At 37.2% G+C, this 12954-nt stretch overlaps 1 protein-coding gene across 7 annotated transcripts in view; it reads right to left on the bottom strand.

Moving 5' to 3' along the window:
• SPATA9 (spermatogenesis associated 9) overlaps positions 1–12954 on the bottom strand; it is a 56200-nt gene that overhangs the window by 22125 nt on the left and 21121 nt on the right. Inside the window, exons 1-3 of one of the 7 annotated variants that reach the window (XM_015571648.1) lie at positions 5828–5906; positions 5189–5334; positions 4398–4486 (exon numbers count right to left, since the gene is read on the bottom strand). The exons of 1 other annotated variant lie outside the window; for it this stretch is intronic. In XM_015571648.1, coding sequence (XP_015427134.1) covers positions 4398–4463 — 66 coding nt within the window. In that variant the 5' untranslated portion in view covers positions 4464–4486; positions 5189–5334; positions 5828–5906. Of the gene's footprint in view, positions 1–4397; positions 4487–4661; positions 4978–5188; positions 5335–5827; positions 5907–12954 lie in introns of those variants that run through there. 5 more of the 7 variants (XM_015571649.1, XM_015571647.1, XM_015571652.1 and 2 more) reach the window with 5 other exon arrangements.

Raw genomic sequence — 12954 nt, forward strand, 5'->3', positions numbered from 1 at the left:
CCAAACAGGCACTGGATGCATGTCCAGTGGTTCCTCATGTCTCTGGAATACGAAAGTGACAGCAGAAGACAGCTACTTACATTCATTTAGATGGAGAATGAGACATTCTTCTTTTTAAAAAAACAACAAGTCAACAGTTTAAGTTGATGAGTCCAATTAGTTACTTTTAAAACTAGCTTTAATAGAAAAAATTTAAATAAAACATTCCCCCCCCCTTTTTTTGAGCTACCAGCTTTTTCTTTTTGTCTATTATCTGTGCTATATGTTTTCTTACCTAGCTTTGTGTGCAAACTTAAATGGTGACTCCAAATTAAGAGGTTCTCATTTCTTTTCCCTCATTTTTTTTTCACTCTTGGCATAAGTAAGGATCCTTGAATTGGTTGCAAAATATGCAAGTTTAGATGATTATTTTTGTCATCATTATCTTCATCTGAGCATATCAGCAAATGTCAGAAAAGAAATTCCAACCACCACCATCACCTCAGAGACAGGTACTTAAAGACCATTTACCAAAAGAAACTTAATGAGATTGGTTCAAAATATTTCTCTATTTGAGCTCCATCTTTTCAATACATATCCTGCTTTCCCTTTTTATTTTATTTTCCCTAGAGCCAGGCCCATTTCTCTATCATCAGCAGTTTTAATGCTGAACTCCAATTTCTATTATGCCAGCTTTTTACTACCCTACATCTATAAAGCCAGCCTGTCAGCAAATTTTACTCAATTCTTTTTCTTAATAGCCCACTTCTCACTGTCCCAATACCAACACCCAGTCCATTGTATTTATATATCACCATCATCTCGTCTGGACATTGTGAATTCGCCTCCTCACTGGTCTCCCTGCTTCTGACCTTGCCTGTTTTCATTCTTTTCCCCAACACACCAGCCAGAGAGCTACAATGAAAACGTATGTCAGGTCATATCTTGCTTTTCTTCTATTCAACTGCTTCGCTGGCTTCCTGGTACACTCAGTGTTAAAGCCAAAGTACATACCACGGTCGACAAGGCCCTACAAAGGTTGTCTCTTCTTTACCTCTCTGGCCACCCCATCTGTTTCTCTCCTTTTTCCTCCTCGTTACTTGTTGAACTTGTTAGGTATACTTCCACCTCAGGAACTTTGCACTAGCTATGCCATTTGATCCCTCAAGGATACCAACATTCTCTTCCTCACTTGCTTTAAGTCTTAATTCAAGAATCACTTTCTCACTAAGACCCTAGAGCAGCCATGCGGTCCGCAGGCCCGGCCCGTGGGCCGGATTCGGCCCGTTTGAAATGAATAAAACTAAAAAAAAAAGAAAGAAAAAAAGACCGTACCCTTTTATGTAATGATGTTTACTTTGAACTTATATTAGTTCACACAAACACTCCATCCATGCTTTTGTTCTGGCCCTCCGGTCCAGTTTAAGAACCCATTGTGGCCCTCGAGTCAAAAAGTTTGCGCACCCCTGCCCTAGAGTCTTAACCATCAATTGTAATCCCTACCTTTACTTCATGTTTCTTCCATGCTGTATTTTTTCTTCTCCTTAAAACCTACTATTAACATATGTTTTTTTCTTGTTTATTGTGTTTTTGCTTGACTAGGATTTAAGTTCTATGAAGTTTTATATCCACTGCACTTACTCATCTTTCCTCAGTGCCTGGAAAGATGGCACATAGTAGGTGCTCTATAAATGCAAGTTAAAATGAATGAATGATGAGTATCAGAAAAAAAATCACAATGAGAAATATCATAGAAATATACCAAATATTAAATTAGAAACCACCCAGAAAGTTTTCAGTGAAAATGTAGTTTGTAACTTTCACAATAATGATAGTGCCCTACAAGAAACAACCCACCAAAAACAAAAATATAACTGAATTACAGAATATCCTAGTTATGGTCAGGTAGATTTCTCTATAAAAACTCTACCATCATTCCCATCAATTTTTTTTTCCCCGAGCCAGCAAGATGGCCTTTTCCTAAATAAATAAATGCCTAAAATAATAATTTTTAAATTATTTAAATACTAATCATAATGTTTAGAGATTTAAAGTAAATCCAATTAATAAAGCCCTCATTCCTTTTACTTTTATTTATTATTATTTTTTAATGTATATTTTATTTTTTAAAGAGAGGAAGGGAGAAGGATAGAGAGTTAGAAACATCGATCAGCTGCCTCCTGCACACCCTACTGGGGATGTGCCCACAACCAAGGTACATGCCCTTGACCGGAATCGAACCTGGGACCTTCGAGTCCACAGGCCGATGCTCTATTCACTGAGCCAAACCAGGTAGGGCAAAGCCCTCATTTCTTTTAGTATGTATGGGAACTAAAGAGAATTATAAAAATAATAAAATTTGCAACATTTACAATATGACCTTTTAAAAATGATCTAGTTAACAATGAAGTATTAGCATTGTTTTCTGGATAATTTATTTTTGAAGAGCAAATAACTTCAATGTGTAACCACATCTCCTAACTATTTTGGTTCCCTGCCAATCTCAGTAACACATTCTTCACAGTAAATGGTGGAAAAGAACAATATTAAGTGCTTTGAAAATGAGAAATGAAGAACTTTTAACTATCTTTATATTCTCTGAGTGGGGTAAAGTTTTTATAAGTAAATGACTTTAGTGAATTGGAACTAAGAAGAGTTTTTTTCTTTGAGGATTAGAATACCAATCTACTTCACCAGAAAGCATGGTGCTACTCTAGTGATAATGAGGCTATGCAGAGGGCAGGAAGATATGAAGGGAGTTGTAAAGAAACCTGAAACTTCTTGGATTAAATAAAATCCCTGGTCTCTAACATTGGCAACTGTGGAAGAATCACAGCTGGAAGGGGCAGTGGGGCTTTCCTGGTCTGTGTCTGGCCTCCTAAGAGTCATTGAGGCTCTCTCAATAATTACTGCCTCGACTGTGCTGGCCTCGACTGGCATTTTACATCCCCGACCAAGCACGGCCACCTGCTCACCTCTTAATGCTCCAGCCATAGCCAAGAAAACCCTCCAATGCTTCAAAAGACTTCTACCAAGACCAGGGGAATGTAAAGCGGGGAATCAAAGGGACACCAGGTCTAAGATAAGGTACTACAAAGCCCAACTCGCCTTCTGGAGCTCGTAGGCCTTATTGTACCTTACTTAGATGACCTCCGTCTGGATGCCATCAGACCGCTATGCATCCAGATAACTATTCTTCAGTGTCACCCCTCCCCAAGGTCCCAAGACCCATGCCATTTATTCACATTTACTTGACATTCTGGGAACATGATGCTTAATAATTTTTGGTCTGACACTGCCTCCTTTGAAATATTCTTCTCTGCTGCCCACTTACACCTTTGCTCACCTTGAAAACTCCTATTCATCCTTTGACACTCAATTTAAGCATCCTTCCGGCATGAAGCCCTCTCTGGCCATTCTAGGTAGAGTCCTTTATTCCTCTAAACTGGATTTACCTCTTCCCATATTCTAATGCAATTACTTGTTTATACTTAGTCTCCGCTAGATTAAGCACAATGAATGGAAGAATGCTATCATGTTTATCTCTGTATTCCCTCTCCTCTGTCCCATACAGTAGTATTTAGTAAAATACTAAATACCAGTCTGATGCCTGGGTGTCTGGATGAATGGTTAAAGGTAGCTCTAATACTTCCTTCTCTGGAATGAAATATATAGGTTTTGTGATTACAGTATGTTACTCAGAGTGCTTTTTTTGTTTACTTCCAGGTTTCGGCTATGTTCTTCATGTTTGACATTGCCAAAAGTCTGATTTTTGGATAAGTAGATTGTTACTGTACCACCTAACTTTACAACACATTTCATTCCAACTGTGGTCAAAATGATTGAAACAACACTTCCATTAAGAGCTGTGTACTTTTAAGTAAAGTAGGCTACGTGTGTCCCCTACACGTTACTTCTTCCTGACCATAAAATTCTCTCTCTTATCCTTCTTCTAATCCCAAAATTTTGTTTCAAATCCTTTTTGGAATAGATGTTTAAAACACATATATTTATCCTTCCTTTGGTATAATTTATGTCAGTTACATTTTTTCACTGATTTAAGTGCCAGATATTTTAATGAAAGCATATTTAGGTATTTTTCTGATTTGATCGTAAGCAAATATAAGTAAACTACATTGCAACTGTGGCTGAGAGCGTTCTAGTTTTTCAATCTAACAACACAGTGACTGTCTTTAAACTTAGTTTATCTACTTCACTTCTTTGTCCCCAATCTCTCCCAATGAGTAAGAGTTAAAATGTGTGTGTGTGTGTGTGTTTGGGGGAGGGGGGTGTGAAGTGAAATTAATGTTTTTCTAATCTTCAAACACTGACCTCAAAATCAAGCATTAAATAATTGGTGTGATATTAAAAACACAATATACTTCTTATAATTCTTTTCAGTTATGAAATCACATTACCTGATTAGACTGTGATACTCGTGGAATGGTAGAAATATCATCTTTAAACTCATCTACAAGGTCCATGATTGTTTTCTGGATCCCCTCAACTAAGACAAAAAGAAGTTAAAGGGGGGAGGGAATCTTAAAAAATATCCCCTAACCATAATTCAACACTACAGGGAACACTGGGTCCACTGCTTAGGTGGCTGGAAAAACAAGCAGACCCTAGGGGGCTTTATTCCGTTTCCCACACCCATATCCCCTTCACAAGCTTGTGTTTACTTCTTCCAGAAAAGTTCTTCAACACCTGCCCACATATCCACCCAATAGGTTTGATTGGCATGATGAGTTCTTGCTTGGGTTCCTTTGGCTTGGCAAGCTTGCAGGCCTGAGCAATGCTTGTCCTTCTCTCCCATTAGTGAGGGATGAGGGCAGCCTTCCACTTGGGAGAGCAGGGAAGGACGGAACCTACAGCTTACGGCCAGAACTCTTTGTTACTGCACAATGGGCCTCTGGGAACTTTCTACAGAATCTTCTGAGATTGCTCTGGCAGTGAGAACTGCATTTGGAGGCACAGGGCAAGAGAAAGGGGATTGAAAAATGAACCACACTAAGGAGTTCTACAATATAAATTGAATTTTGTTCCAAATTCTGCAGTGATATCTCAATTAATGGATCATCGGAGAACAAAGCTCCCTTTGAAATGAGTTGGCATATGTTTTAAAAGAAATGATTCACATAAGATGCCAAGTGGAAAAGAAATACCAGCAGTTAATTCAGAAAGACTCTGAACAGATTGTTTTCCTTACCCAGATGAAGGTCACTAGGTCCAACCTAGGCAAAATGGTGAAGCCTTTGTTTTGTCTGTCTTCTTTAAAATCTTTTCATCTTTTTCCCTCCTGGTACTCTCCCATTTAGATGACCATTATTCTCCTCTTATCAAACCTGGGAAGAACTGCATATTGTACAGACTATTAATAGACTACTAGTTACAATTCAGTGCGGATGGGTTGAGTTGGTTAACACAAATCCCATTGTAATTTTAAACCTTTTCATTTAATTGTAACTAAGTGGTTTTCTTCAGCAAGCAAAGTGGTTGCTGGAGGTCTACTGGTGGGAAGTGTTTGGAAAAGAGAAATGTTCATCAGAAGACTCTTCTACCAAGTGGAGCCTGACAGATTCCGGGCTTTCACACAGTCCTTAGTCCTAAGAAAGCTCCCCACCACAGCATGACCACCTGTCCTAACCTTAACCTGCCTTCCTCACTGCTTAAGATAATCACACCCTTAACATTTGGAAAGTGCAATCATTGCCAGAAAGAATATCTAATTATACAAAGGTGAACAGACAAACCGGGGTCTATAAGAGAACAAAGCCCTTTATTTGTCTTATCAAGATCCTTGGCTATCAGTCTTCCTCAGAGGAACACCGGTAGTACCTTCTCTTACCTTTTTATCTATCCACCCACAGGGTCCTACCTCCCAATTGGTTTCACCCAGTTTTCTTCTCTTTTCATCAGTTCATACTACAGGATAAGCACACTTTTAGATTAACAATGTTATCAAAAATTTCAGTAAAATATTTAAAAAGACCTAATTAGAAAAATCAAAGAACAAAGTAAAACATTGTAATGTTGAACAGAATTGAAAATATTATCATGAATGAATGATTTTTAAAAATACATTTCTTTTCTAGCTGTACAGACTTCAATGGCTAAAAACATTGCCAACCAGTAGAAAAGAGTACCAGGACTCCTTGAGGAAATAGCTTATGTCAGTCCGGGGCAGACGTACAAGGTGATCCAGGGAGATCTCAGGCCAGAACCGAAGAAAGTTTTTTGAAGATTAATGGGATCCTATTAAAAGGACACAGAAGCCCATAAAGTGGCTTCTACTGGCCTTCAATGTGATGATTATGATTTGGGCTTTCCAATGGAAGGATCAAGCCACCATCATGCTAATCCAGTGGTCAGCACAGCATCACTAATTATGGGACAAACAAATACTATATGTTTCTTAATATAATGTAATATGAATTACATACCCTCTACGACATATCCTAGCCAAAAATGTTTCAACTTGATCTAACTTTTAGCTCTATTTTCCAGTTTCCCAGAATACAGATGGACAAATAATCTAATTCAGTGCTTCTCAAGCTGTAGTAAAGAACCAGTACTTCTGTAAATTAAAAATGAATTATCTGGAAAAAGAAATGCATATGAAAACATAAAGGTAGTATTGGTGTTTATTTTAAAATATTTATACAGTCAGATAAAATTATCTTTTCTTTTTAAAACTTCTGGTCTTCCTGTTAAGGTAGTTTTTCCAGTATATATATATATATATATGTCTGTTTTCTTTCTTTAAAAATTAATTTATTATTTTAAAATGTTCTATCTATGCTTCATTTTTAATAGGCTGTTATTTTATTCCACCTGAATACCCAACTGTCTTAGTACCACTAATTAAATAAGCTATTATTTTCTCATTGATATGAAATACCACATATATATACACAGAGAGAGATATATATTACGAACTATTTCTGAACTTCCTATTCTGGCCCACTGACCTATTTGTCTATTTCTATATCATTACAATACTGATTTGTAGTCTGCTTTATTTTCTGTTAAGGAAAGTTTCTGTTGCTCTTCTTTTTCATTATATTATTTCTAGTAGTGTGCTCCCTCAAAACCCACCCCCCACCTAATCTTGTTTTTTCCACTAATCTCTTGGATTTCAGTATCAACACGGGAGGGGGGTAATTATCATTTTATTGCTTCTTTTTCCATGTCCATACCAATTATTTTATTATCACATTTAACTGCATTCACTAGGACTTCCAGTGATCAGGGCAGACTTCCAAATCAAAGATGAATAATAATGATACAGTAGAAATGCCTATCTTCCTGTTTTCCATTAAAATGACTTCAATATTTTACTGCATACCGAAAACTAACAGCAAATGTTATCCTAAACAGCCTTAACGTATTTAGTTTCCTTCTATTACCATTCTGGTTTTGTTTGTTTTTATTGCAAATGGTTGTTAAATTTTATCAACTTCTATTTCATAGTCTAGGGATAGGATCACTTTCCCACCTCAGTTTGTTGATATAATAAATTATATATTAACTTTCCTGACATTAGGAACACCTTACCATTCCTGAAAAAAAGAATTTGCATTTGATTTGATTATAGTGTATTATTCCTTTGATATTTTGCTAGACTTTATTTGCTAAGATTTCATTTATACTTCTTTCAACTATATACATAAATGAGATTGGTTCATAGCTTTCTTTTTTGTACTTAATAGTTTAGTATTACATTGTGTGCATATGAATTGAGAAGGAGTCCGTCTTTCAGAAGTGTCTGGAACAACGTCATAATTATTTGTAATTTCTTTTTCTTTCTTTTCTTATCTTTTCCTTTTTTGTAATCTATACTAATAAAAGCATAATATGCAAATTGATCGAATGGCTGAACAGTGGAATGACCATCTGGACAACCTTCTGGATGGCCTTCTGGATGAAGCTGGGGCTATGAGGGCCGAGGCAGCCACGGGGGCTGCAAAGGCCTACTCTTGCACAAATTTCGTGCATTGGGCCTCTAGTAGAGCTATAATTTACACACAGTAAAATTTCTTAAAATTAAAAAAATTTTTTTAATACTAGTAAGAATTTAATTGTGGAACTATTTGATCCTAATATTTTTGAAAGCTATATTTACCAACTTTTAAATTTCATTTATGTCCATTTGTATATGAAAACTTTCTTGGGCAGGTTTCATAATTTATGTCCTATTAGGAAATCCTCCAAGAGTTTCTGTTATGTTGTCACAATTGCATATAATTTAATCTTGTAGATGTATATTGTGGATGCATATTATTTCTAATCTTATACATTTTCTTTCTCTTTTTTCTTTAAACCATGCTCAGGATGAATTTAAGATAAGTGTAAAATTTTCCTATTTTTAGTCTTTCTTTAATAATAAATGTGCCCTAGCCAGTTTGGCTCAGCGGATAGAGTGTCGGTGTGCAGACTGGAGGATCCCGGGTTCGATCCTGGTCAAGGGCACAGAGTTCGGTTGCAGGTTCTTGGCCCTGGTAGGGGACATGCAGGAGGCAACCAATCGATGTGTCTCCCTCACATCAGTGTTTCTCTCTGTCTCTCCCTCACCCTTCCACACCCTCTCTCAAAATCAATGGAAAAATATCCTTATGAGGATTATAAAAAAATAAAGAATGTATTCTAAATATATCTTTTACCTTATCCCATAGATTTTTGAAATAGTAATTTTAAATGCTTCCATTTATTTCCTCTTTGCTATAAGAGCTATCTTAATTATGTTTTTAAATTTCCAAGTAATTAAGATTTTATGGTTTCCTTTGTGTCCAATTACCTGACAACATTTTCATAAAGTTTTAAATCATACAAAGGAAACATATTTTGTCAAAGAATATGAAAATACAATAAACTGAGTTTATCAACTGTATTATTCAATTATTTTATAGCATACTAATATTTGCCTATTAGCTCTACCAGTATTACTGAAAAAGAAATGTTAAAATATTTCACAAACTGTATTTTCATCAAGATTTCATATTGTATCAAGTGCTACCACTGAAGTGGAGCTCAGAAATTTTCATACACTGGTGGAAAGAATGTAAGTTGGCATACCTACTTTGAGAACAATTGGTATTATTAAGTACAATTAAAGATATGCATAGCTATGAACACCATTTTCAATCTTACCAATATCCCCATTTACACCAGGAGACATGTACTAGAATGTTCCCTGCTGCACTAACTATAATATCAAGAAATATAAGCAACCCAAATATCCATCAACTATAGAATTAGTAAATAAATAATACATATCCATAATGGTTACTATATAGCAGTAAAAATGAATTATTGCTATATGCAACATCATGAATAAATTTCAGGAATATAATAATTTTGAATCAAAGAATCAAGATATAGATAAATAAAGCACAGCAAGCTTCTATTTATATAAAGTTCAAAAACATTCAAAACTAAGCAATATGTTAGGAATACACATATAAATGGTAAATCTATAGAGAAAAAAGCAAGGGAATGATAAATATGAAATTAAAAGGACAATGAAATATCATCTCACACCTGTTGGAGGCTACTATCATCAAATCAACAAATGAAAAGTGCTGGTGAGGATGTGGAGAAAGGGGAACCCTAGTCCATGCTGGTGGGAATGCAAATTGATGCAGCCAATATGAAAAACAGTATGGAACTCAAAAAATTAAATATGGAACTACCATTTGACCCCATAATCCCACTTCTAGGAATATATCCTAATGAATCTCAGAGGGAAGGCAGGGGTGGGTGGGGAGAGATTAACCAAAGAATTTATATGCACATATGCATAATCCATGGATAGTGAGGTGAAGGCAGAAGGTGGGGGAGTCAATGGGGAAAAAAGAGGGGGGATATTTGTAATACTTTCAACAATAAAGACAAATTTAAAAAGGTAAAAGTAAAAAATAAAAAATTAAAAGCTATGTGATGTTCTTAAAAAAGAGAAAGGAAGAAAGGAAGAAAGGAAGAAAGGACCAATTGAAAAAAGGCAAAAAAAAGAAAGAAAGGAAGAAAGGAAGAAAGGAAGAAAGGAAGAAAGAAAGAAAGAAAGAAAGAAAGAAAGAAAGAAAGGAAGAAAGGAAGGAAGAAAGGAAGGAAGGAAGGAAGAAAGGAAGAAAGGAAGAAAGGAAGAAAGGAAGAAAGGAAGAAGGAAGGAAAATATAAAATTCAGGATAGTGATTGCTACCTCTGAGGGAGGAATGAAGAGATAGGGTTGGACAAGGGCACATGAGGTTTTCGAAGGTAATACTTTTTCTAAAATTTAATCATGTGTATAGATTCCAATGTACTATAATTCTTTATGTCTTATAACAATTTATAAGTATACTAGATGCCTGGTGCACGAGATTCATGCACAGGTGGGGTCCCTAGGCCTGGCAGGCGATCAGGGCCTATCAGGGCTGTCTCACCCTGTCCTGATTAGAGCCAAGCCAGGCCAGCCAGGGCCTGCTGGCCACCAGCTAGGCCGGGGCCTGCTGGATGTGGGGGGAAAGGACCACGGGAGTTTTGCCAGCTGGGGCAAGGGACTGGGGAAGGTTGGCTGTGGGAGCGCACTGACCACCAGGGGGGAACTCCTGCATTGAGCGTCTGCCCCATGGGGGTCAGTGTGCATCATCGCAACTGGTCTACAGGTTGTTCCAGTCGCTCGGTGGTAGAGGTTATTTAGGCTTTTATATATATAGATGTATCTTCTTTTTATTTATTTTTTGTTGTTTTTTTATTGACTCAGAGAAGAAGGGAGAGGGAGAGAGATATAGAACCATCAATGATGACAGAGAATCATTGATCGGCTGCATCCTGCATGCTCCCTACTTGGGATTGAGCCTGAAACCTGGGCATGTGCCCTTGACCAGAATCGAATCAGGGACCTTTCAGTCTGCAGGCTGACGCTCTATCCACTGAGACAGTAATTATGATAAGGGGACTTCTTCATTCAACATTTATTGAGCACCTACTGTGTGTCATCACTGTTCAGCACTGGGGATTGAGTAATGAACAAAACAGACAAAAACCCTTTCTCTACTGGAACATACATCCGGTGGAAAAGACTCAAACTACTTATTTGCTATTTTCATTACACAAGGCATTTCTTTTATTAGTAACTTGCTCAGATTTTGAGGTGAATATATGACAACTGCAATCTATACAACACTTGAAAAAATTAACTGTATATGACATGAAATATTCCTCTGATTGAGAAGTAGATCTTATTTTAGCCTTAAAAATTGTTATTAATCTGTTTTAAATTAAAATCTTTCTTTCCTTACATCTCACTCATTAAATCTGTAGTCATCACTGTCCAAAAAGAGTTTTTGAGCAGCAATATGTCTTCTTATAGACTCCTCCACCTTGGAATAGGCAATCTATAATTAAAGCATTTCAAGCAAAGCAATCCTATATAATAAAAGGCTAACATGCAAATTGTCCCTACAGGTGGGCATCAGACTAACTAGGAGAAACATGCGCTGACCACCAGGGGGCTTTGCAGACCACATGGTGGGCATTGGCAACACAGCACTGGCAGCGGGCAGCAGTGGAGGCGCTGCCGGCCCTGATGGGCCCTGATGAGAGCAGGACTGTGGCAGGATGGTGGAGCAGGTGAGTGGGCAGTGCCAGGCCAAGGCAGGTGCAAAGGGAGGGCCCGGGTGGCATCCAGGGCAAGGGAAGCCCTGGCCGGCAGCAGCAGCAGGCAGCTGCTAGAGACCCTACCCATGCATGAATTTTGTGCACTGGGCCTCTAGTGTTAAATACATTTAAATACATATTAAATTCTCTTAAGTATTCATAATCCACATATTTTTATGGCCTTTGGTTAGAAGTCTTAGATTTACTCACACTGTAACCTCTGCAGAGCATGACTATAAATACAGATTCTGTATTTTGGCCCCTGCACTTATGATTATACAATGTATTACTTAATTGCCTAGATACTTAAGCTGGTGTCCCTGGTCAAACCAACAATGTTCAAATATAGTGAAAAAGAAAACTGGTTATTCCATGTAATTTACATAATTATAAAGAAATTGTTATGTTCACTCAACAGTGCCAAAAATAAAAACACTAAAGGATGCATTCCACTCTTTTCATCCAACTCTTTGACAGCAAGTTGATGACACCTCTTTAAAGCTCAGCCCATATGCCAATTTATCTAAACTCACCATGAGACTACATTTATTTTTATCCAGTACCAACCAATTCTCTTATGTATTTCTAAGTTACTCTGTACAAAAACAATTCTTACATGTTTAAAATGTAATAAATTGCTCAGTCCTAAATTGTTAAGACAACATATAACATTTATATTAATAACAATGTCTTTTATTTTAAAATAAAGTCTACTGGGTCAACAATTTAAACTGTATCTATCTGATCTATGGGTATTTTTTTTTAAATTTTACATGAAAAAGTCAGTATAATGCAAAACTAATTATGTCTAATATGTGTTATCTTGGCAGTTAGAGGATTGGAAAAGCAAAGAACTCTTTGTTTTTTTCTCTTAAAGGGATGTAGTAAAGGCAGATTTCCTCCTAGATTTTATGTAAAGACTAGAGGCCCAGTGCATGGATTCATGCACCGGTGGGGTCCCTGAAGGAATCAGGTCAAAACCAGCTCTCCAACATCCCCCGAGGGGTCCCAGATTGTGAGACGGCAATTCTCAGGTGATGCACCCTGGAATCGGGCTCCCTCCTCTCAGGCTCTGGGTAGTCACCAGAGAACTGCAGCTGCCAAGTCACCACAGCTCGGCAGCTCCTGCATTGAGTGTTTCCCCTCTGGTGGTCAGTGCGCATCATAGTTACCGGCCAGTCGCTTAGGCTTTTACCAGTATACTAGTATATATAGATAAGAAACAGGACGGTTATGCAGACCATACTTAAGTATTACTATCTATACAAATGACAAAATTAACGAAATCATCATAAACCATTCTGTTCTGGCAACATGTAACATATTAGCATTGAGCTT

This window comes from Myotis davidii, unplaced genomic scaffold (assembly GCF_000327345.1).
Source record: "Myotis davidii unplaced genomic scaffold, ASM32734v1 scaffold44, whole genome shotgun sequence".
Taxonomy (NCBI): domain Eukaryota; kingdom Metazoa; phylum Chordata; class Mammalia; order Chiroptera; family Vespertilionidae; genus Myotis; species Myotis davidii.